We start from the raw sequence: 23467 nt of genomic DNA, 5'->3' as shown, positions 1-23467 counted from the left end.
CTTACACTACCGCTGGTGCCGCTCTCTCCTCTTCTTCTTTTCCTCCCTCTTTGGCCTTTGCCGCCACCCTTCCTCCAACTTTCACTGTAAATACCTTTTTGGGTCTTTATTTGTACCTGCTAAGTAGTGGAATTTGTGGGTTTTTCTTGTTCAATAAAAGTAGTAGTGAATAGGAACAAACAAAGAAGAAAAATATGCCTCGTACTACCACATTGGAGTCCCCTGGTTGCCCTTCTCTTAGAGCTTTAACTTTTGACATTCTTGGATTAATCAAAGGTAAATGTTTGAGCTTTTAATTAATATGTTTCAATAAACTTTGAATCTTTTTTCCTAAAAATTGTATTTTTGTTTGAATGGAAACTGACCCTTTTCAGCTCACAATCAGTAGTGCAAAGGGTATTTCTTTTCTTAAAAAAGATTTTGTTGGGTGCAGTTATTGAAGCAAAGGGTGAGCAAAAGGAAGCTCCTAAGGTGGTGGAGAGATGGGGGGAGCCTGATGCTTCAAGGTGTGTTCTTGCCACGTCAATTATAGACCGCCAATTTGACCCTGTAAGTTGTCCCTCTCAACTTCATTGTATTATGTATGTGCTATATTATTCTACTTGTGGGCTAATATTCCATTTAGGGGTCGTTTGGTAGAGCGTATAAAAATAGTACTGAATAGGGTGTATTAGTAATGATGAGTGAGTTATGCGGGGAAGAAAAATGGACTCATATCAGCTCTATTTCTAGTTCTTTTCCAAACACATATTCTGTTAACAGTTTAACATATGTTAGTTTAAAGGAGAAAATGATGGAAAACTTTATACACTCCACACAAGATCGCAAGTAAATCATTAGACAATTACATAAATCTAGAAGATTTGTTAGGGCATTTAACTTGGTCCATAGTAAGAATCGATTGAAGGAAGGAAGGATCTTCTAAGTCTTGTTACTTTCTTTATGGCACTTCTCTTAATGAGCCAGAGAGGAAAATAATCGGTAACAGACTTAGGGACCACAACACTATAAATAAGGAAAGGCAACTCTTCGAGATGACTTTTCACAATAGGTACCTTTTCAGATATAGGCCCATCAATATATCTGAAAATTGTACTGGGTTTCTCATATATGAAGCCCATACGTTATTAACTAATATTTCTATAAATTAACACTTTATTAGATCAGAAAAATGGGCTTCTTTAATTGATAGCAATCTATGTACAATTATATTAAATATGTGAGTCAACTAAATAGAGAATTTCTAACAGAAAAATCACACACTTAGGTCAATTGAAGGTCTGATGTGCTTAGTCAAATAACACAAGGATCAAAATTGGAATATAGCAATAACTCGGGGACCAAAAGCGCTATTTACCCATTAGTTAGGTTGAAAACACTACCAAACAAGGAATTAATAATACCAAAGTTAATATATGTATTACTTTCTCTAATACATCCTACCAAACGACTCCTTAGTGTTTCTTTTAACTCATTGTGGAATAATGTTTTCTGTCTTTGTGTTTCTACATGTATAATGTACGGGTTGGGTGGATAGTTTTATTTGATAGAGAGATGAGATTTGTATGTTAAGTTATTGCGTAGGAGCTGTTTCTAGAGCCACTATGTGTTGTTTGGAGTTGTGAATTTCAGTACACTATCAGTTCTCTCTAGTTTCAGAAAAGGGTGAAAAAGGTTTTGGTTATGGAATATCGCAATGTATAGAAACTCCTATGAAAATTACAAAGAAAAATGTATGAAAGGAAAATGAACCAAAGCTGAAGCTTCGGAAAATGAACCAAAGCTGAAGCTTCTTCCACTATTAAATCAAGTTGGCTGAGGGTCTTTTTTCCTCTTGCACTTTGATAGTGCTTTGTACTTCGGAGGACTTTTGGTCTGATTTGCTTATTAATAGAATGGATAGTTCTTGTCATTAACCCAAACGTCAAGATAAGAGAGAAAGTAAAAATGTCAGGAAGAAACAGAACAAAACAATTTTGTTTCCTCCATGCTAGGGATTGAGGCATTTCAAGTGACAGCTTGGCTCAATTTTAGGTTGTATGCTTTATGTAGACATGCTTATTGCTTAAAATTAAACACAATCGAGGATTATAGTTGCTTAGTGTTGGCATCTTCCAGTAAATCATCTAGCTATATAGCATGCAGATATCATATTAGAACTGATCTCCATAAAATTTAGATATTCATCTTCTAAAGATAATAATTTAGCCTTTGAGTGGCAACTGCTTCTACGGAACTACTTGGCCTGTGAGATATCTAACCATTGTGGTTTTTAATAATTGTTTGCAGCTTCTAGGTGTAGCAAGAAGAAATGGCTTGGTAAGCGCTTTTTATCTTTGATCAAAATCAGGATAAATGAAGTTTTGTTTTCTTGAGTGTTGAGCAAAGACCCTTTACTACTTTTATACTGCACAGATTGAGGTGCTTAGTCCTGTCAATGGAAATGTTGGTGCATCCATTTCAAATCAAAATCAAAGTGATAAAATATCTGAAGATAATTCTGTTATCGGCTTGCATCTATTCAGAAAAGAGAGGCAGGACTCATCATCAAGGTACTGTCTTCAACCTGCTTTTGGACGTATCTTATCCTGGTTAGCTCATTGAGTCACCAACTTGTTAAAGTGAACGTTCTTAGACATGGATAAAAACACATTGCTCAATAGCCCATTTTCCTCGGTGCTCCAATTATTTTAAATATGCAACTCTCCAGTTCTTGAATGGTGTGGAAGGTAGACTGTCCTGTTCAAATGTGCTATTGACTCTTGAATTGGTAATGACATCCCCGGAGGTTGTTTGGCTTTGCACAAGGGATGTGGTGGTTCCTATGAGGACAAGTTTGTACTTTTCGTTAAGTTGTAAATAGGATTGTTACGCTGCAGTTATTAGTTGTAAACAATATGATTAATATTGGAATTTGTGTGAGACTAGAAATAAGATAAGGAAAAAAGGAGGGAGTGTATAAGGTGATGATCCAAAGGAATAATAAAAAGAAATAAGAGTTTGCATTGGTTGAGGTTTGAGAATACACGAGTTTCCGCACTCTCTTTTCTTTTTAGGTAGGCACCTCTTGGATATGAGGATGGATAGACTATAGGGGAGGATAGGGAGGTGGAACAATAAGAGGGATAAAGGTAAATGTAAAAGGCTATTTTTTCTTGATGTTTCTGATGTTAATATGTGTTAGCAAGACCCTTCGCTAGTACCTTATAAAAAAAAATAGCAAGACCCTTCGCTAGTTAGCCAGGGGCAAAATATGAACCTAATATGGAGTTTGGTCTTCCGAGTGATCAGTGGCCCTAAATATGAACCAAACATTGGCGAAGAGTTAATCCCCTAATATCCCATTTGCTATCCCTGACTAAGAAACCTCCTATGATAATATCTACACATAGTTAATAACTTGGAATTCTCAGGTAAGTGTTAGCACCTGTATACAGTTTCCCTTCTGCAGTGTGCCTAAAGTGGAATAATTGATGGCTACTAAATTCAATTAATATTCCCTGATATCCACAACCAACGTCTTCAATAGTGGTGAGCAAAACAACCTAGTTTTTGATAATGAGTTACTAAATGCGGGTTAGTAACTAGCACTCTTTTACTTGATTAAAAAAAAGTAACTAGCACTCCAAGCGAAGTGCTTTCAATGTGTTGGCAATGAGTTAACAAGGATGCGGCTTGGAAGATGCATTTAATGTAAATCTCACCCAGAGTAAAATAGGCTCGTTCCTAAATTCCTTCGTGTTACATTTGTATATTTTCTTATACATTTATAGGTCATGTACCCTGCTTACGTGCACAATAAAAGGACAAGCAAGCATGAAGTGTGTTAAAATGTCAAAATCACCTGAAGATTCTGGTGTTGAAGGTACAGAAACGGCATGGACTGTTAGTGGTTCAGGCAGCATTTTGTGCTCCAACGTTGACGCAGATGAAAACTATGCATTGTTTGGTGGGTGAGTAACCGTGAATATTGGGTTCTGCAAGATAACCTTAATGGTGGAAAATAGAATGATTGTTATGACTTATTTGATATTTCAGGAAGGGCGTCGAGGTTAACGTATGGGATCTGAACCAGTGTGCTAAAATTTGGACTGCAAAATCTGTGAGATCCACCGTCATACTGTGTAGCATTTGTAGTTGAGAAAGAATTGATTGCTTATACCTAAATTTGTCATTTTAAATGTTTATTCCAGCCAGCAAAAAATAGCCTTGGTATATTCACCCCAACTTGGTTTACATCTGCAACTTTCTTGTGCAAAGATGACCACCGCAAATTTGTTGCAGCACGAACAAATCACCGTGTATTTTGTTTTCTTAGCTAATATTTCTCATTGCCTCTGTTAAGCATGTGCTTTTCCTTTGTATCAAGAGAGCAATTTTGATGCAATGGATTCATACTTCTCTTTCCAGGAAGGACTTCATGCAATTTTATTATTGCATCTTTTGACTAACACTAGGAATTCTCTCGCATTTGTGAGACCAAAAGGAATTTTTTAGGACCACTTCTTTCTTGGAGTGGGTGGAGGGATGAGTGAATGGAAATGGAGAGGGGAGAGGTGGGTCCAAGAAATAAACCAACAAGGTTCCCAAATGGGTGAGCTGATTCTAGTGTTGGATGGTTTATGTTACATCCGGCAATTTTGCGTATTTGGAAAACTTGGAATTTACCTTGACTTGTAAGGAATGAGGTCAAGTTTGGATTTTTCTTAGTATGTGCATGTCGGTTATGGAAGTTTGAATGCGGAAGCAATGGAGAAGGCCTAAGGGCAAAATTGGAATTTCGGAAATTAGTTTCGGGAATTACAAAACGAGATTTTAGCCAATTGGGCTCAAAGGAATAAAATGAAAAATGAGGCCCAACTTGGAGAGAGGGTGGCCGGCCATGATGTTGGCCCAAGCCCATGTCACATGAAAGTCATGTGACATTTAATTAGAAGAGATGACATGTATATATACATGTTCATCCTTTGGAATATTCAAGAAATCAAAAGAAAAATCAAGAAGAAAAAGAGAAAGGCCATTCGGCCGAATGAGAAAGAGAGAAAGAGAGAAATTTCCAAGCCTTCAATCTTGGTTCAAAAATTGTAATCTTCCTATATTCCTACTAAGCTCAAGGTGCTCTACAAGTTGGTATAATTTTTAAGGCAAGAAAGTGATTCTTTTGGCAAGAAGAATTTATTGGAAAAGGTGAGAATTTCATGTTTTTATTATATTATAGAAGGTTATATATATGTTATGGTATGTGGAATTGAATGAAAAGCATGGAATTGTGAGTTGTGGTGTGTGAACCGTGTGTGTGTATATATATATATGGCCGTGTATATGCATGGTTGTGCATGGAAGGTGTGTTGAATTTTGTGTTGTGTTCTAGTTGTGGTTATGGTGGAATTCATGTTGGAAATGGAGGTTGAATGAATTGGGTTGAATTTGGAAAAGGTAGGTGTGGCCGTGTGGTAGGGAAAAATAGAAATGAAAACGGATTATTTTTGTTTGATATGTTAGTTGTGTTGTTATGATCCTTATGACATAAATGAAGGTTTAATGGTTTGAGTTGGTATTGAATTGGAATGTAGAAGATCATGTCACCTCAAAATGATTCTTGTGATATTATGGAAACTAAGTTGCTAAGATGTGAATTATGATTATAGTTGATGTAACTAGAAGATGAAAACATGTTATGAATAAGTATGCTAAAAATTAGAAGTGTTGGATGAATTATGGTTTTGGCGGAAAGTTTGTATATTTTGTATATCTTGAGTATATATTGTAGAAACGCTATGAAATGCTTCCGAATGGTATTGTAATGACCTTGATTAGTAATGAGTGAAAGCATGTTGGTGTTGATTTGAAAGTGTGAAGTCGAATTGGGAATTATTGCATTATGCCGGAAAGTAGACAAATTGTGTTATATGGTAAATTGTGTTGATTGTTATTGTTGATGGTGTTGTTGTTGGCTTGTTGTTGATTGTTCTAGCCGAGTTAAATTCTAGGGGTGTCACATTTATTGGGGAGGTGCTGCCGAAATTTCGGTAGACAAGTAGAAACCCAAGATTTAAGTGTTAACTCTCATGAATAGTAACTGGTATAGGTGACCATTTGCAGATTTTTGACGAAACGGAAATTGAAATTGGACGAGCGTAAGGCGAAACCAAGGTATGTAAAGTCTTGCCCTTTATTCTTTGGCATGTTCTGAATGTAACAGGCTCGAAAGCGAGCCTCGATCTCACTTCTGCTTCTCATACTCCGAGATTGAAAATAGCTCAAAATCATTCAGTAAGGTTGAATTATTCCTTTACCTTTTGTCGGCAAAATTGCCTATATGTGCCTAACTTCCATAAATGGAGTCGGAACACTCTAAGATGATTATGGACGACTCCCTAAGGTTTATTATCCATGATTTATGTACTTCACTGTGGTTGGGTCCGAGGTGGGCCCACAAAACCTTGATAGTTCTTATAAAGCAACAATTGACTCCTTTTGTTCGATTTTCATAGTTAACTCTTGGCTGTTATTCTGCTACCATATGATAAGTGTTACGACTGACCTTATGAGCTTTATAGCATAGTATGACGTCTGGAACGTTTCTGGACACTCTGTTCTGATATAATCTGTCGCACCATCCCAAATGACACGTATGCGCATCTGTTATGACTACTGTCCGATACCCGACTTGACCTACCTTCCGGATCGTTTCGCCATTAAGTCGTATGTCGGTCCGTATGCATATGGTTTCTCATTGATCCGTTCGTGGATGCCTCAATGCTTCCTTCACCGTGCCCGGGCCGAGGTTGTGATTCGTGCACTTCCACCGCATTGTTCGCCGCGTCCCTCGATGCGCGGGCCGGGATCTGTTTATATCCGATTATGACTTGATTATGTGATATTATGGGGATGGCGGCCGGATGGCATTTGATCTCGATAAATACGTCCACCGCGTCCCGTACTACGAGGGCCGGGTTCTGTTACCGCGTCCCTTATTAAAGGGCCGGGATCTGATATATGATATGTATGTCTGTATATGCTTATGGCTCTGCATGCATGATTCTGTCTGACACACATCTGTACGTCTGATCTGGATTATGGCTCTGTCTGTCATATTTCTGTACGTCTGATTCAGACTCCGACTCTGTCTGCCATACTTCTGAGTTCTGGTTCTGTTGAGGGTTTGTCTGCTACATCTCTGTATCTCGGACTCTGTTTACGATTTATAACCACACTCCGTGCATCTGATCTGCGTTGTGTTTTCGTCAGCTACATTTTGTACCTCTGGTCCGTATTGAAACTTCGTCAGCTACACCCCCTAGATCTGACATATTATGATTCTGTCTGTACACTCTGTAAGTCTGACTCCGCTACGGATTCGATTCTGTCTGTTATGATTTTACATATTTGACTCTGATTACGGTTATGTATGTTATATTTCCGCTTTACATACTCGGTACACCTTCGTACTGACCCCCTGTTCTTCGGGGGCTGCGCTACATGGCCGCAGGTACAGACGCGCCTCGAGATACGCCACCAGTTTAGGACATCGGTTTGCAGTCTGAGGAGCTCCCTTTGATCCGGAGTCGATACTTTTGGTATATATCTTCTCGTTGTTCATATACACTCGTACATTTGGTTATTTGGGCACGGCGGGGCCCGTCCCGTCTTCTGATTCTGTTCTGTATGTTAGAGGCCTCTAGACATGTTTGTGGGTTGTGGGTTGTCACGGTTCTGGTAAGTGAGTACGAGTCTGCGATCTGAGTAATTCTGTTTACTATGATAGCCCTAACGGCTTCTGCACAGGTTTAAGTATGTATATATGTATATGTATGTTCGTGCGACGTATTTTATGTCTGTATGAATTTATGTATATTTAAACAGAAATAGCTATTTGGTATGCCAGATCTGTTAGGTAGGTACGTATGGGTGTCCAGTTAGGACACCAGTCGCGGCCTACGGGGTTGGGTCGTGACAGTTTATAACTTTTCGGCTCTCATAAGTTAGTGATACTCCAAAATGCCATACTGTACATTTTAAGCCGGTATCAGTGCTGAAGTAGATTGGACACACCCAGTAAATTTCTTTTGAATCATTTTCTGTCCTTTACTTTTTTTCATAAATTCTTACGGTCTTTCTTTGCTCAAATGGATCGGTCTATAATTTTCCTTCAAATAGACTGGTCTTTAATTTCTGCCCTTCAAATGGGCTGGTCTTTAATTTTTGCCCTTCAAAATTGAAATTATGCCTAGCGGGGCATAAGTTCTTTAAGAGATTGTGGTGCTGCCCCTTTGTTATACTATCAACTACAGAGACCCTAAATCTTATTGTTGTAGGCTGTGTGTCTACCAAACAGTATATGAGGGACCTGGTTGTGTACAAGTTCCCTTACGCAGTGCAGTGCAAGAATCAACGCAGTATTTTTACGTGGAAAACTCCTTGCTCAAGGGATTAAAAATCACGACCTACCCTAGTAGGATTTCAACTCCACTACACCGAGCAACTTTAGGTTACAACTCTATCGTAAGCTAGGAATTAACTCCCATAATCCCTCACCCTTACAATAAAGCTTATGCAACCTAGGAACTAACCCCCATAGTCTCTCCACACTTGCAGTACTCCGATTGCAACCAACCTCCACTTGACTAACTCTAGCCAAGAACCACTAATACACCTAGACTAACTCTAGCCTAGTGTACCACTCAAAAGCTTGCGGAAACACACTTCTCGCAAGTACACTTTGAGACTTTTAAGATACCTACAAACACTTCTCAAACAAGAAGAGTAGGTTTTCAGTTTAAGCACAAAATGAACAAGGATTTACAACAACCTAAAGAACATAGACTAAACTCATATCAGGATCTGGTTCTTCACAGATGAAAGTAACTTTGTTCTTGAGAGATCTTGAGAACTTGTGTCTGCAGCTTTGCACGATTTAGATTAGGCTTTCAAGTCTACTCAATATGTTGCCATCATGTTGTATATATAGTGGGAGCATGTGGGGTGAAAAGAGAGCACTCTTCAATTTTGACCTAAAGCATGGGCCAACTCACTGCCGTACTTGTGTGCAGCAAGTGGCTTGGCTTTCTGTTTTCTCTGCCGACGGTGGTAGGTGCACGAGCGCATGCGGACCTGTGTCTCTATCTGGTTTTGAAACAATTTGACAATCATCAAAACACGAATGCACTTGGAACTATCAATTTCCCCTTTTTTGATGATGACAAACTCATAGATTGATGGTCCCCCTGAGAACCAGCTTCCCACTTGTTCTCCCTGCGAAGCAGATCATCATTGTCAAGGCACTTGCAACATGTTAGCAGCATAATACCATTTTCAACCCATCATTGTCAAGGCACCTGCAACATGTTAGCAACATAATACCATTTTCAACTGGAAGACAAACATTGCCACAATATCATCACATATCAATCTTCCAGTTCTTCCCCCTTGGTTAGCACATCTTCCCACAACAGCCACCACAATCATTTATTCGATATGTCTCCCCCCTTAATCACAATCTTTTCACTACACAAAAACATCTTTCCCCTTTTGGCATCATCAAAAAGATTAAAGCACAACCAACAAGAAGTTCAGATATATTAACTCAGAGCCACAAGGGCAACACTATCATGAGAAGTAAGAGAAACATGCAAGCAGTTAGACTAGCACGGAATAGAGTAAAAAGCCCAAACAGGTAATACAGATACATATCATAGTAGCCAAATCAGAAAATGAATAAAGGAGAAATTGTCATTAGTGCCGGAACATTGTCACACAGAAACATAAAACAGGGAATAGGATTAAAAAAGGCTCAGGAAGATGAATTTGATATGAACAAGCTAAGGAGCTTTGGGCTTCTGTGAATTTTGGGCCAGGGCTTTGAGGAGATTGTTCATTCATTCTCCGTTGACTCTCTGGTCCTCTATCATCTGATCCTTGAGCTCATCCACCTTCAATGACAGCCTCTCATTGTCTAACTTGAGCCTCTCAATTTCCAATCTTGCAGCTTTCAGAGCACCTTGAGAACTAATTTCTTTCTCTTTCTCAGATAGCTGAGCTTGAAGGACAAAGATTCTCACCTTTACCCTGTGTAGTTCAGCAGTAGTGATCTCTTGAGCTTCAAGCACTTTTGTGATTGTGGAGACACTTCCCACACCACTTTTCTTAGGTATACCCTCATACTCTTCCAGAGTTCCCATGGAAAACATATGCTTCTTTCCTGACCTTGAAGTGAGCAAATACTTTGGTCAGAAGAAAACCATATGGGAGCTTATGTTGACCCCCTGGTGCCCTCTTCACCTTGATGATATGCTCAATCATAATAGCAAGAAGGTTGATAGGCTGGTAGCCAGTCAGTGCCTCATCACCAGATCTTTGATAGAGGTCTTGGTGCGACCCTATTTTCTTGGAAGCAGGACTTTGTTCACCATTTCAAACATGAGCTGAAACTCTCCTTTCAGCTCTTTCTTTAAAAGTCTAGCCCTTGACCCGGCATCCCTTACCCCATTTTTGACCATCATAACCTTGAAGCCCCTTGAAGCCTCTGCCTTTCCATTTATGGTTCTCTACCCTTTAGTAGGAACTTTTAGAATATCTCCCAATATCTTTTCCTAACACAAATTTAGTCCCACTAACTGATGCAATGAGAGTACTGAGATCATCAGAGTAGCAGAGATTTGCATAGAATTCAGAGACTTGTTCCTCATACACACTCGGTACAGGTGGAGCAAAGAGATGACTCCATCCCTGAAATTCAACAATTTCAATCAGTTCTTTCATTCCAGATTTTTCTGCAACTTCAGGGTCAAACACCCTCCCAGTAACACCTTTTGTTTCCCCAGAGATTGTCTTCTCTTAATTTCACTTTGAGCAACAATTTTGCTCACCCTTTGCTTGTTGAAAGAACCGGATGCCTGAATCATCTCACTCTTTTTCTTCTTTGAAGGGTTGGATTCATTTGTCGACCTGTCACCCTTAGCTAGTGTGACCTTTGACTTACTGTTCCTCTTCTTAGCAATTTCCCTCATAAGTGAGACATCTTCCACTTCTGCTTCTTTCTCTTTATCATTTCCTTTGGCTACTTCAGTCTCCACATCCACTAACTCAGTTTCATCAATCAATCTACTCTTCGTCGGAGAACCCATAGCTCTTTTCCTTCCCTTGGCTTTACTTGCTTGAAGAGAGAGCGATTCAAGGGCTGCCCTGGCTGTATGCTTACTCTGCCTGGTTCTTGGTGCGGTTCGACCAACGGTAGTTCTCACCGATAATGTGGATCCTTTGGTTTGTTTGACCTTTGACCTTTTCTTTATTTGAAAGACGAGGTATCTCATCTTCGTCAGACTCATCAGCATACGCACGTTGACCATGATCCTTCTCTGGTGACATCTCAGTAAGAGGTACAGGTTCAGGAGTTATGATCAGGTCTAGGTTCCTCCTAGATGACCCTGGTGCCTCACCCCACATAAGAGCTGACATAGGTCCAGTTTCTAGGGTTCCCCGTGAAGAGGGAACTGGTCTCTCATTTGTTTCTTGTGAAGACCTCATATTTTCTAACTTACTCATGGTACACATGGTCTCAAGTTCTTCCATAAGAGCAACATCACTACTCATCCTACGAAAACGTCCCCGACCAATCCCAGAAATAGTACCATCCATTGACTCCTCTACCCCTTTACCAAGATCAACAGAAAATGAGTTACCTTTTTCCACATTGTTTTTGTCAATCTGAATGGTTTGTTCCTCTTTTTCATTCGTGACTTTTCTTTCAACAGACCCTGAAGAGACCCGATCCTCTTTAGCTTGATTTTGATTTCTCTGTGTTCTCGAAGGGTTGACTAGTAACTTCTATACCATGGTCCTGTTCTTCTCTTTCGTCAGTCGTTTGAAAGTACTTAGACACTGATACTGTATACCCACTGCTAATAGAGTCGGGTTTTTCGATTTGGATAGAGGTGACTGAAAAGGGTCTGCTTTTTTAACGAGTTTGATCGGTGACGGAGGATTTTTGAGAGGAGGTACCGAGATTTAAATAGATGGAGGTTTGGGATTTTTGGGGAGAGCATGGGCTGGTTTGATTCGGGAGGATGTTAAGTGATGAATCCTTCGCTCGACATAATCGATGGTTTGATTTGAGAAGGAATGAGAAGAGTTTTAAGAGAGAGAGAGATCAGGTTTGTAATCGAAGAGGAGATGTGAGAGGATATGTTTGGATTTTCAATTTCAATTGAAGAGAAGGGGAATGCAGTCAAGGGTATTTGAGAAGGAACAGGGACGAATGGGTTGGGTCGATATAGAGAAGATGTAGCGTTTTGGGGAGGATTTTCAAAAAGCTGACTTGGCACTTAATGACATTTTCCATTTTATACAAATGCTGAAAAGGCTACTATCATAGGTTACAGAGGCGAGGTCTCTGAGATTGTTTCGGCAAAGACTCTGAAATGTGCCATGTCACTTCTGCTTGCGTGTTCTGAGACATCCATGCGTGTATACCTGTAACAGTATAGAAGTAAACTAGATATCGCTGAAAAACACTTTTTACAGGATTGTACCACTCCTCTTGTCCTAGCCATCTTCAGCAATGTCCTTTCTGCATTCAACTGGCGCATGTTTGGAGCTTCGCTTAGCATCTAGTGAGAATATTTCAGCATTTTCTCTTAGAAGTATCCCGTGTTCTGAAACACAGAAGGGTGTACTGTCATGTTTTCTAATTCCAGTGACACCCTCTCCTTGGCAGTTACTTGAGTGAGAAAGCAATATTCATTTTCTTGATCTCCTCCCTTTTTCACACTCAAGCCTTCCATCACAACTACTGACTTAGCTTGGGACCACATTCCAGATTGGGTCCCTTGAAATAATGAGTGGAGTGAGTTAAACTTCCTTTCTCTTGTTTAGGGAAGTTCACTAGTTCTTGATGCAGCAAGAATTCCTCCTTTCCTGATTTCTGTTTAGCAGTGTTTTCATTGTGTAGATAGTTGGAGATGCCGATCTTCTGAAGTCCGTGCTCTTGTCTGTCTTTTGTACTCAAGAGATCCATGGATATGGTTGAGGAACGGGTCTCCTGCAAGATATTTACCTTGTTCAGGCTTTTCTGGAGTTGATTTTCTCTTGTAGCTTCTTCAACCTGTTCCCTTAGATCTATAATGCGCGCCACCATATCATCTCTTTCTTGCTCGGAACTGTTGAGTTTTTTAATTATCTCCTTTTCTTCAATGAGTTCATGACGCTCATTTAACAATTTCTTAATAAAGGAGACTAATCTCTTATGGGGACATCACTTTATCTTCACTTGATCAGCAAGAGGATTAACTTCAACCTTCTTTCTTTTACTTCCAGTGTCAGATTGTTTACTTGAAACAGAGTCTGACTTATCCGTTGAAGTTTCACTAATGTCCTCATGATGATTTTGCTTGAGATCTTTGTCATGGTTTCTTCTCTTCAGAAATTTATCACTTCTTTGAATCAATCTCTGAAACCGGCGAGTGAGATACTCCATTTCTGATTCATTATCGTAGCTTGGATCTCTTCTACTCTCATTATCCAGAGCATTTCTTTTCTCTTCCTTTGCCTTCTTTGCTTCCAAATCTGACTTTCTAGTAAGCTCATGTATCTTGAGGCAGCTAATGAGTTCCTCAATGGTAAGATTTTAGAGATCCTTGGTTTCAGTGATGATATTCACTTGGTTCAACCAGAATTCTGGAAGTGCGTCGAGTAGTTTGTGAACTAGAAGCCTTGTCTCCATGATTGACCCCAGAGAGTGAAGTTCATTTATGATTGAGGTGAATCTAGTATACATGTCATGAATTGATTCACCAACGTTCATTCTGAAACAGTCATATTTTGAGGAGAGCATTTGACGGGCATCCCAGATTTCCTTTGCAGAAACACATTTGCTCCTTAGGCTTGATGATGCTGAGCTGGATTCTCCTTCTTCGTTTGATAAGACTGCCATTAGAATGAACCTTTCTAGGTGTTAACATTTTAGAGAGGGCCTGCTCTGATACCAATTGTTGTAGGCTGTGTGTCTCTACCAAACAGTATATGAGGGACCTGGTTGTGTACCAGTTCCCTTATGCAGTGCAGTACAAGAATCAACGCAGGATTTTTATGTGGAAAACTTCTTGCTCAAGGGATTAAAAATCACGACCGAACCCAGTAGGATTTCAACTCCACTACACCGAGCAACTTTACGTTACAACTCTATTGTAAGCTAGGAATTAATTCCCATAATCCATCACCCTTACAATAACGCTTATGCAACCTAGAAACTAACCCCCGTAGTCCCTCCACACTTGCAATACTCTGATTGCAACCAACCTCCACTTGACTAACTCTAGCCAAGGACCACTACACCTAGACTAACTCTAGCCTAGTGTACCACTCAAAAGCTTGCGGAAACACACTTCCAGCAAGTACACTTTGAGACTTTTAAGATACCTACAAACAGCTTCTCAAACAAGAAGAATAGGTTTTCAGTTTAAGCACAAAATGAACAAAGATTTATAACAACCTAAAGAACATAGACTAAACTCATATAAGGATTTGGTTCTTCAGCTTGAAAGTAACTTTGTTCTTGAGAGATCTTGAGAACTTGTGTCAGCAGCTTTGCACGATTTAGATTAGGTTTTCAAGTCTACTCAATATGTTGCCATCATGTTGTATATATAGTGGGAGCATGTGGGGTGAAAAGAGAGCACTCTTCAATTTTGACCTAAAGCATGGGCTAACTCACTCCTGTACTTGTGTGCAGCAAGTGGCTCGGCTTCACAGCTGTTCTCTACTGATGGTGGTAGGTGCACAGAGAACAGATTACAGACCAAGTCTCTATCTGGTTCTGAAACAGTTTGACAATTATCAAAACACGAATGCACTTGGAACTATCACTTATCCGATACTAGCAGTGTTGTCAAAGGCGCGCTTAAGCTCTGTAGCGTGGCTTAAAATGTGTTGAGCGCTTCACCTCGCTTAGTGTGCGCTTCAGTGTCATTATCAAGGCTCTAAGACATACTTTTCCTTGCCAATAAGCATCTCTGCGACACTGAACAATTGATATTTCGCTTCATCATAATTTTTTTTTCAATTTCTTTGTCCATATATTTGTTATTCATGGTTATAATTATTAGTTGTGTTATTTCTCCATTTGCGCCTTTTATTAAAGCCCATGCTTTATTTCCGCTTTGCGCTTAAAGCCCCAACAGACCTTAGAGCTTCTTTGTGCTTTTCACTTTTGATAACAATGTATACTAGTATATTGAAATGTGGTTACCTTTGACTCAAAAAAAAAATAGTATATTGAAATGTATAGCAGTGGGAAGGAAGTCTCAATAGGGGTTGATCTAGACAGTTACCTTCTGGAATCTGCTAAAATAAAACAAGCTAGCTAATTTTCGTATCCCTTAGAAGTTCTCGGCTGCAGAGATATACAGGGTTTGGGTTTCTTCAGATTCCACAATGTGGTACCATCTTTCATGCCAGACAACAACAAGAACAACATACCCAGTATAATCCCACATGTGGAGTCTGGGGAGGGTAGAGTGTACGCAGACTTTACCCCTACCTTGGGAGGTAGGGAGGCTGTTTCCGAAAGATCCTCGGCTCAAGAGACCATCTTTCATGCCAGAATGCTCTTTTATTCCTTGCACTTGTTGAGAAATAAAAGACAGTGTTAGTTGATAGTACATTTTGAAATTAATAGAAAAAGGCCTCTTTTTTTATCGTAATGGTTTTGTGGTTAATTAGCATAAATATCTTTCAGCCTATTAAATAGACTCAACTTGATCCGCATCAGATCCACATGTACCTTAGTAGTAAAACCTTCGGAGTGTAATTGAACATATTAGATACGCTAAAAGTTGTATTGGGAACCGGTTCGTTTTCATGTATGTAAAATTTATTGCTAATATATACTGTACCAACTTGGCTATTTTGTAGGTGCGTCTTTATGATATTTCTGCACAGAGAAGGCCTGTTGTTTCATTTGATTTTCGCGAGACCCCTATTAAAGCTGTAGCTGTGGATGTAGATGGACATACGATATACATAGGAAATGGGTCTGGCGATCTTGCTTCTTTTGATATACGCACCGGTAAACTATTGTCGCACCATAGTGATTGCTGTTTATGTTGTCATCAAAGTAACTCACATATTTATATCTCTGCCATGCAAGTAAATAGTACTTTATTGCCTTTCACTAGAAAGTAAGTAATACTTTATTATTGAGAAAGAGTACATTGAAAAGGGCAACACATCCTTAAAACCAGTATTCAGATTTTTCCAAATATTGAGGATATTGCTATAAAAAGTTGTGATTGTGCATATTGTTTTCCACATTTTCAGTATCCAAGTGTGTTCTGTCATTTGGTTCTGGCACAGAATGGATAGCGTTTATGATAGTAAGGAAAATGTTTTATGTGACAAACAGAAATCATCAATTTATTATTATTGTGTTTCCTCTATGCTAGTAAGGTTTTATGTTTATCTTAGCCACTGTACTTTGCGTTTACTTTGGCTGACTTGATGCAAGCTCATCATGTGTAAGAATGTGTGATTTGGTTTATGAATTTGCTCTCATGTTGTGATTCACATGTCTAGGCTCATTTAATTCACATATTGTGGGTCTCACAGTTGAGTGTATCCTCCTTTTTAGGGAAACTTTTGGGATCCTTCTTGGGGAAATGTTCTGGAAGTATAAAATCCATAGCCAGGCATCCAGAGCTCCCAGTTATAGCCTCATGTGGTGAGTATATGAAATCGCTGTTAGCTTCTTTATAGTACAATGTACTTTGTCCACGGCAATTTGATCTGGATATATATATATATATTTCCTATATTAATGGAAGCTGCTGCCTGGGGACACGAATATTGTCCTATTTTTATGTTGGCTCCAGATTTTCTGTATACAAGATATGATCTCATAATAGAAAATCTTAAGCTTGTGAAACCTCATCTCTCACATTGTTTAAGAGCTGGAGCTCTGGAACACATAGTCTCTTTACAGAAGTGCTATTGTCTTTCTTCAAGTTTTATTGCTCATAGTTATTTACTTGACCAAAAATACTCTTTACTAGGTTTGGACAGCTATTTACGCATTTGGGATGTCAAGTCAAGGCAACTTCTGTCTGCGGTATGTTTTTTATTTGTTTCATAGCTTTTTAAGAATTGAGTGGACAATTTAATATTACAGCTCCTGTGTCCTCAGAAAGTCGACTTTCAGTCTTTAAGCACTCACTTCCATTGGATTCACTTACCATTGTTCTACTTTGAAGTTGGTAAAATTAATGTTTGTTGAGTTAACAGTCTAATTCAACAAAGTCACGCTGAGTACTAAACTGTGTTGTAATGTCCCCAAGACCTACATGCTCTGTCTATTAAAGGGATAATTGGTGACATTTTTACAGGAGAGGTTTTTACTTGAGGAAGAAACCCTTCTTTCTGGGTTTTATCTTTTTCTTTTCTTGCCCCTTTGGTGAAGATAATAGTTTGTTAAAAATAAAGTATATGGGTTTCCCAGACATAGTCCTACCTAGTGGCGGAGCATAGAAAACCGGGGGCGGGCAGGAAGATAGGCTAGGCGGAGTAGTCGCTCTGGAGCAGGTTCTTCGACTGGATCAATGCATGTATGAACCCTAAAAAAATCCCGAAGGTCTAGTCTAGAAAAAACCCGGATTTTGTTGGGCTAGCTTTTTGGTAGCTAGGATTTTCACCAAGGGAATTCAACAAATATAAAGAAATAAACATATGAAGAGGTCAAGCGGATTCAACATCTACAATATATGTATATAAAATAATTTTATCCTTGCGCCCTCCTAGCTCCGCCCCTGGTCCGTGCTGATAATATTTTTGGGTTCGGATCTTATGCTTCAACACACTGCTATGTCTTCCCTCTTACATGTTACAAAGTAGTTAACTGGTTAGCTCAAAAGAGATTCAAGGTTAACATGTTCCGATTACCCATCATTGATACCGTGCAGCAATTCAGATCCAAGGGTGTACGGTGCCATGAATTTTCATAAGCATGCATATATGCAGAAATACTACAAAAGCGAGAATTTGGATGAGTATTCCTTGAAAATTTAAAAGCAACGTCGTTGGCTGTTAATAACGCAGAATGAAATGACTTATTGTCCATGGTTACAAAACCTTGGGATTGATCTGAGACAGTAACAAAAATCTCCACCCATATCAAAAGCACAGCCTGTCCGAAGCCCGGATAAAGAGTAGGGTTCCGGACCTTCCGGTAGATTGACGGCCAGTTTAAAAATAGTTAACTGTGTACAGAGGATTCATGTAGCCAACCTGAACTAATTTGGGATGAGGCGTAATTAATGAATGATGAATGTGTATCTGTTATTTATCTTAAATCAGTAGAAGAGAAGATTCTCAAGTACAAGCTGGTATGTGGTTGCAGGTTTTCTTGAAGCAGCATCTTAGCAGTGTTGTTTTTGATTCAAAATTTTCTGCCAGAGGTGAGCTTTTCTTTGTACAACTCCTAGCTTTTACATGATAAATATTTTGCTTCTGACACATGGCGTTTAAATTCTTGTATACAATCCGTTACTTCAAATCCTTTTTGAATTTAGATGGGAACTTATCAGGAAAACTGAAGACAAAAAAATTCTCATTTTTTTATATATATTCCACCATATGGGTGCTTGGAATGAGCATACTTGGAGTTCTTTGGTCGATTTTGTGCACCACTCCTCTTTTTGCCTTTAAAAATTTTCGGTTGATTTTGTCAACAGCTATTGAACTCTTGATTGTATTCATCTTTGTCAGTCTAATAGACTAACAATCAGCCAGACTATGCCCTACCTAATTTTGTTCTGTTCCACCTTCCCGCCTTCTCGTTATTAGCCTTTTCTTTTCTATAAGATCTAATTTGACTATCCTAACAAGTAGAGGTGTCATTATTCTTGTACAGAAATTCAGGTACCTCCTCAGCAACAAGATACAGATGAAACATTAGAGATGGAAGAAGAGGAAGTGAAGCCTGTTAAAAGGAAGAAGGCATCAAAAGAACACAGTGGAAGCAAGAAAGTGAAGACCAAGAAAAAGAGTAAAAGGTCAAAAGCAGACAGTAGCGATGCTGCATAATAATTTTGATTCCTGGAATCCTTTTATTCTCGATCACATGTTAACTTCGCCAGTTCAACTAAAGGGCACCATATCATACACACCAGAACGCGGTGATAAGTAGTGTGAATTCAATGACTTGGCTGCATTTGTATGTGCAAGCAGACGAAGAACTTGAGTAATTGAATGCATTGTTTGCTAAATATCAGCTAGCCAGTTGGAAGCCAAGTTCCAGTTTTTTTTTTTAGGAGGCAAGCCTGATCATCCTGTTTAGTCTCTGCAATGCTAGATTATGCGGATAAGCAAATTTTGTGGATTTCAATTTCCAGAGGCACTTTGGAAGAGTTTTTCATTATGCATACAACTGAGTTGGTTTATAGGTGGCTTTGGTATATGCTGGATTTAAGTTAAACACAAATCTTATGAGGTAAAAACCATATTTTCAAAAGGGGAAAATTAGCATAACCACAGTGGCATCACTGGGTCTAGCTTCTTTCAGGTGATTGTTTTAAAAAGTTGAAATTTGCAAGGGCCTATCTTTCTTTATCTTTTTTAATTACCTTTTTAACCACTTATTTCAGGAGTTATCAATTTTTCGTATTACGTCTACATTGGAAATGAGGTTCTTTTGGAGTCCGGAGGCTAAATGGTATTAAAATGTTCAAAATAAACCAAATGGGGTTTTGGTATATCGTTGATGGGGCAATGTAATACCCCCAAAAAAATTTCTACTTGTCAGAGTAATAACCAAAAGAAAAAAAAATTGTAAAACGTGGACTGGTTCACGCTTTACAAAATATGTTTTTTGTAAAATGTTGGCCAGATTTAGAGTCCGCAACTTAAATGACCCAAAAAGTGAGTCCGGGTATCAAAATAACTCGTTAAAAAAAAATAACCAAGCTACCCTTTGCGCACTAATTTAGTGCACAATATGACCAAACTACAATATAGGTTATATTTTTTTATAGGTTATATTTTTTTCCAATAATTTTAAAGTTGGGAAATTTCACGTTTTTTTCATACTTTAACCAAAGATTAGTCATGTTTCAAAATTCCGAAATATCAATATTTTATATAGAACTTAATATATTTTTTTGCGGACAATAAAGTCGGCTCATTACATCAAGTATACCTAAACGTTTGGATCGTCATTTTAAGGGTTGTAAATATCCCCCAAGTAAGCTTTGTTTGTTTGAATGTTGTTATCTATAGGTTTAAGTGTTTTATTTTATAAGGTTTTGATTTAAGTGTTTTATTATTTAGTCAAGGCATTACTTTATTTCAAATGTACAAATAAAAATATTATATTAAAAAATAATTCATCCAATACGAGAGGTACAAAATAATTCATTAGAATAACAAAATAATACCAAAATATTTAAAATAATACGTCAAGTACGAGAGACTCTTCCACTACGAGACGTACTTGCACCACCACGGTCTCATAGGCTACACCTTATCATGTCCCTCCACCAAGGTTCGATCCCTAGTGGTTGAGGTAAAAAAGTAGTTAAATAGCTAGACCCAACAAGCCAAGTTGGCATTTAAGCAACATGTAGACACTTTTTATGTTTTATAGTGTCCACTAATGTTATTTATTTTGTTTTCTCAAATTGAATTTCCAACATTGAAATTGACATTCAAAACTTCATTACCACGGGATTTCCATCTTGAAATCTACTTTTTATCATCAGATTCTTACTAAGGAAGAATGAAAATGATGCACCAATTTTTGGGAAAAATTCAAATTGAATGAGATAATGGGCGTTTTTTGGATCTCGGAAAAATACCCAAAATAAAAAAAATCTCATAAAGCGAACAACCGAGCACAAAGTTATAACCGTTTAAAATTTCATCAATTTAAAACTATTTTTTCTCCCTTTACTCCTTAAAATAAAATTGCCTTGACTAAAGTAAAACACTTATACCTAACGGTAACAACTCACCAAACAAAACTTACTTCGGGGCACTTTACAACCCCTAGAATGACGTACCAAACGTTTAGGTTTACTTGATGTATTGAGCCTACATTATTGTTCGTAGAAAAAGATATCAGGTTCTATATAAAATATTAATATTCTGAAAATACCGTGGTAATGAAGTTTTGAATGTCAATTTCAATGTTGGAAATTCAATTTGAGAAAACAAGACAAATAGCATAAGTGAACACTATAAAACATAAAAAGTGTCTACATATTGCTTAAACCTAAAGATAACAACATTCAAACAAACAAAACTTACTTCGGGGCACTTTACAACCCCTAAAACGACGATCCAAACATTTAGGTATACTTGATGTAATGAGTTTCGACATTATTGTCAAAGAAAAAAAAAGATATCAAGTTCTATATAAAATATTCATATTTCGGAGTTTTGAAACATCATTAATCTTTAGTCAAAGTATGAAAAAAATGTGAAATTTCCAAACTTTAAAATTGTTGGGGAAAAAAAACCCTATATTGCGCACTAATTTAGTGCGCAAAGGGTAGTTTGGTTACATTTTTTTTAATGGGTTATTTTGGTACCCGGACCCACTTTTTGAATCATTTAAGTTGCAGACTCTAAATCTGGCCAACGTTTTACAAAATATGATTTTTGTAAAACGTGGACCACGCAATAAACCGGACCAAAATCAAAGAGAGCGAGAGTAGAGAGAGAGAAAACTTCAATATAAATTCGCTACAATTTTTTTATATTACTCGACAAGTTGAATTTTTTTTTTTGATATAACGTTGCCCCATCCACGACACAGATACCCCTTTTGGTATATCGTGGAAAGGACAATCCTATTTGATTTATTTTGGGCATTTTAATGCCATTTAGGCTCCGGATTCTGTTATTTTGTGTTGGTATTTTTCCTTATGAAGAATATTCTAAGAGATTGATTTCAAATTGAAAAAAATTGATTCAGCTTAAAGGAAACAATAAAGATAGAGAAACAAAAATAAAAGATGAAACGAAGTTGGATACGATTCTTAAGATTGTATTTTTGCCAAACTCTAACGTGAAGGAAAAAAATAGCCATTACCGCTTTTTCCTTATCACTTTCCGTCAATGCAACCAAAATTTCCTAACGAGAGCAACACAGTCGATTAGTGGAGATAAAATTACGTGAATTCTTTTTATTTTTAACAATCTCCTTTTCTTCTCTCTATTTTCAGAAAAAAACGAGAACAAAAATCAACTGAAGAATTTTCTAAAAGAAGATCTTTAATTGAAAAGTTGGTTACCGCCTAGAAGACATACATAATAATAACAAATGCTTTCAAGGGAGTGATCCAATATTAGAATAGTTGGAAGTAAAATATGTGTGAAAATAGCTGGTATTGTACGGAATCCGCGACTTAAATAGCGCAAAAAAAAAAAAAGTTAAATATTTCGGGTGATGCCTCTTGAAGAGATTCCCCCCGCAAAGGTCGAAAGATCAAAAAAAAAAAAAAAAAGAACATAAGTAGTATTCCCTTAATTTGCAAATATGAAAGGAAAAATGCAAAAACCTCGAGCCACGAGGGCGGCCCTTGCTTACATCTTTCACGCACCGTTCTAATTTTGTGCGTGACAAGAGGAAGATCATAAAAAAGAACATTACTCACTACATTGCATGAATTTTGTGCGTTAATGTTTTTTTTTTTTTTTTTTTTTGCGTTACCTTTCCAATCAATGAACTTTTTTTCCATACTTTGGGTAAGAACTTCAATTAGTCATGTTTTAAAATCCCAAAATATCAATATTTTATATCGAAACCATCATTTTCCAACCCCGGCGAAAACTTAATATCTTTTTTACACTAAGAACCCATAGGAGATAAATATGTAGGCCACTCAATACCAAAGAATTTGATAAACTACAAGTTCTCAAAAATTGGATCATAAATTTTCTCGGAGGATCACCCCCGAGAAAGTTTTTTTCTGTCCGAACATTCCGTTCGAAAGTTTTGAAATTGTAATATTATATAGGATTTTGATTTAAGTGTTTTATTATATTTGAATGTACAAATTTAAATATTTGATTTAATAATAATTCATCCAATACGAGAGGTCTATACTAATTAAAAAATAATTCATTCCATTTAATTACAATACTAATTCAAATGGTGCTGCGAATTAAATGGAATGAATTATTTTTTAATTAGTATAGACCTCTCATGTATTGATGAAATTATTATTAAATCAAATATTTAAATTTGTACATTCAAATATAATAAAACACTTAAATCAAAATCCTATAAATATTACAAGTTTCAAAACTTCCCGATTTGAGGACCTAACGGTGTTCTGGGACACTTTAACCCCTAAAACGAGATCCAAACGTTTCATCCAAACGTTTAGGTGACTTGTTGCCTCATTAAAAACCTTGTAATTTTGGGACAAAATCGACATTATTGTACGCAAAAAAAAAGATATTAAGTTTATATAAA

General features: G+C 37.7%; 1 protein-coding gene across 3 annotated transcripts; it reads left to right on the top strand.

The window, feature by feature from the left end:
- The first annotated feature begins 11 nt into the window (after positions 1-11).
- Positions 12-19427, top strand: LOC132043135 (uncharacterized). 3 transcript variants are annotated; one of them, XM_059433616.1, is made up of 13 exons: positions 12-108; positions 146-276; positions 434-549; positions 2290-2319; positions 2416-2552; positions 3774-3953; positions 4039-4102; positions 4194-4301; positions 15910-16063; positions 16625-16714; positions 17046-17101; positions 18386-18443; positions 18899-19427. In XM_059433616.1, exons 2-13 carry the CDS (start codon positions 195-197, stop codon positions 19069-19071), a joined length of 1248 nt encoding a protein of 415 aa, XP_059289599.1. In that variant the 5' UTR covers positions 12-108; positions 146-194; the 3' UTR covers positions 19072-19427. The 3 variants fall into 3 exon arrangements, with proteins under 3 accessions (XP_059289599.1, XP_059289600.1, XP_059289601.1); XM_059433617.1 differs by having other exon boundaries at positions 60-123; positions 161-276; XM_059433618.1 differs by lacking the exons at positions 12-108; positions 18386-18443; positions 18899-19427 and adding an exon at positions 17949-18372 and having other exon boundaries at positions 135-276.
- The last annotated feature ends 4040 nt before the right edge of the window (positions 19428-23467 follow it).

This window comes from Lycium ferocissimum, unplaced genomic scaffold, assembly GCF_029784015.1.
Source record: "Lycium ferocissimum isolate CSIRO_LF1 unplaced genomic scaffold, AGI_CSIRO_Lferr_CH_V1 ctg215, whole genome shotgun sequence".
NCBI classification, from domain to species: domain Eukaryota; kingdom Viridiplantae; phylum Streptophyta; class Magnoliopsida; order Solanales; family Solanaceae; genus Lycium; species Lycium ferocissimum.
Note: the sequence above shows the minus strand (reverse complement) of the source record. Positions and strands in the feature narration are given on the sequence as shown.

Coding starts and splice junctions, on each gene's coding strand:
- LOC132043135 (XM_059433616.1), top strand. CDS start 195: ATGCCTCGTACTACCACATTGGAGTCCCCTGGTTGCCCTTCTCTTAGA. Junction 16,064..16,624: donor TTCTTTTGATATACGCACCG/GTAAACTATTGT, acceptor CCTCCTTTTTAG/GGAAACTTTTGGGATCCTTC. Junction 17,102..18,385: donor CAAGGCAACTTCTGTCTGCG/GTATGTTTTTTA, acceptor ATGTGGTTGCAG/GTTTTCTTGAAGCAGCATCT.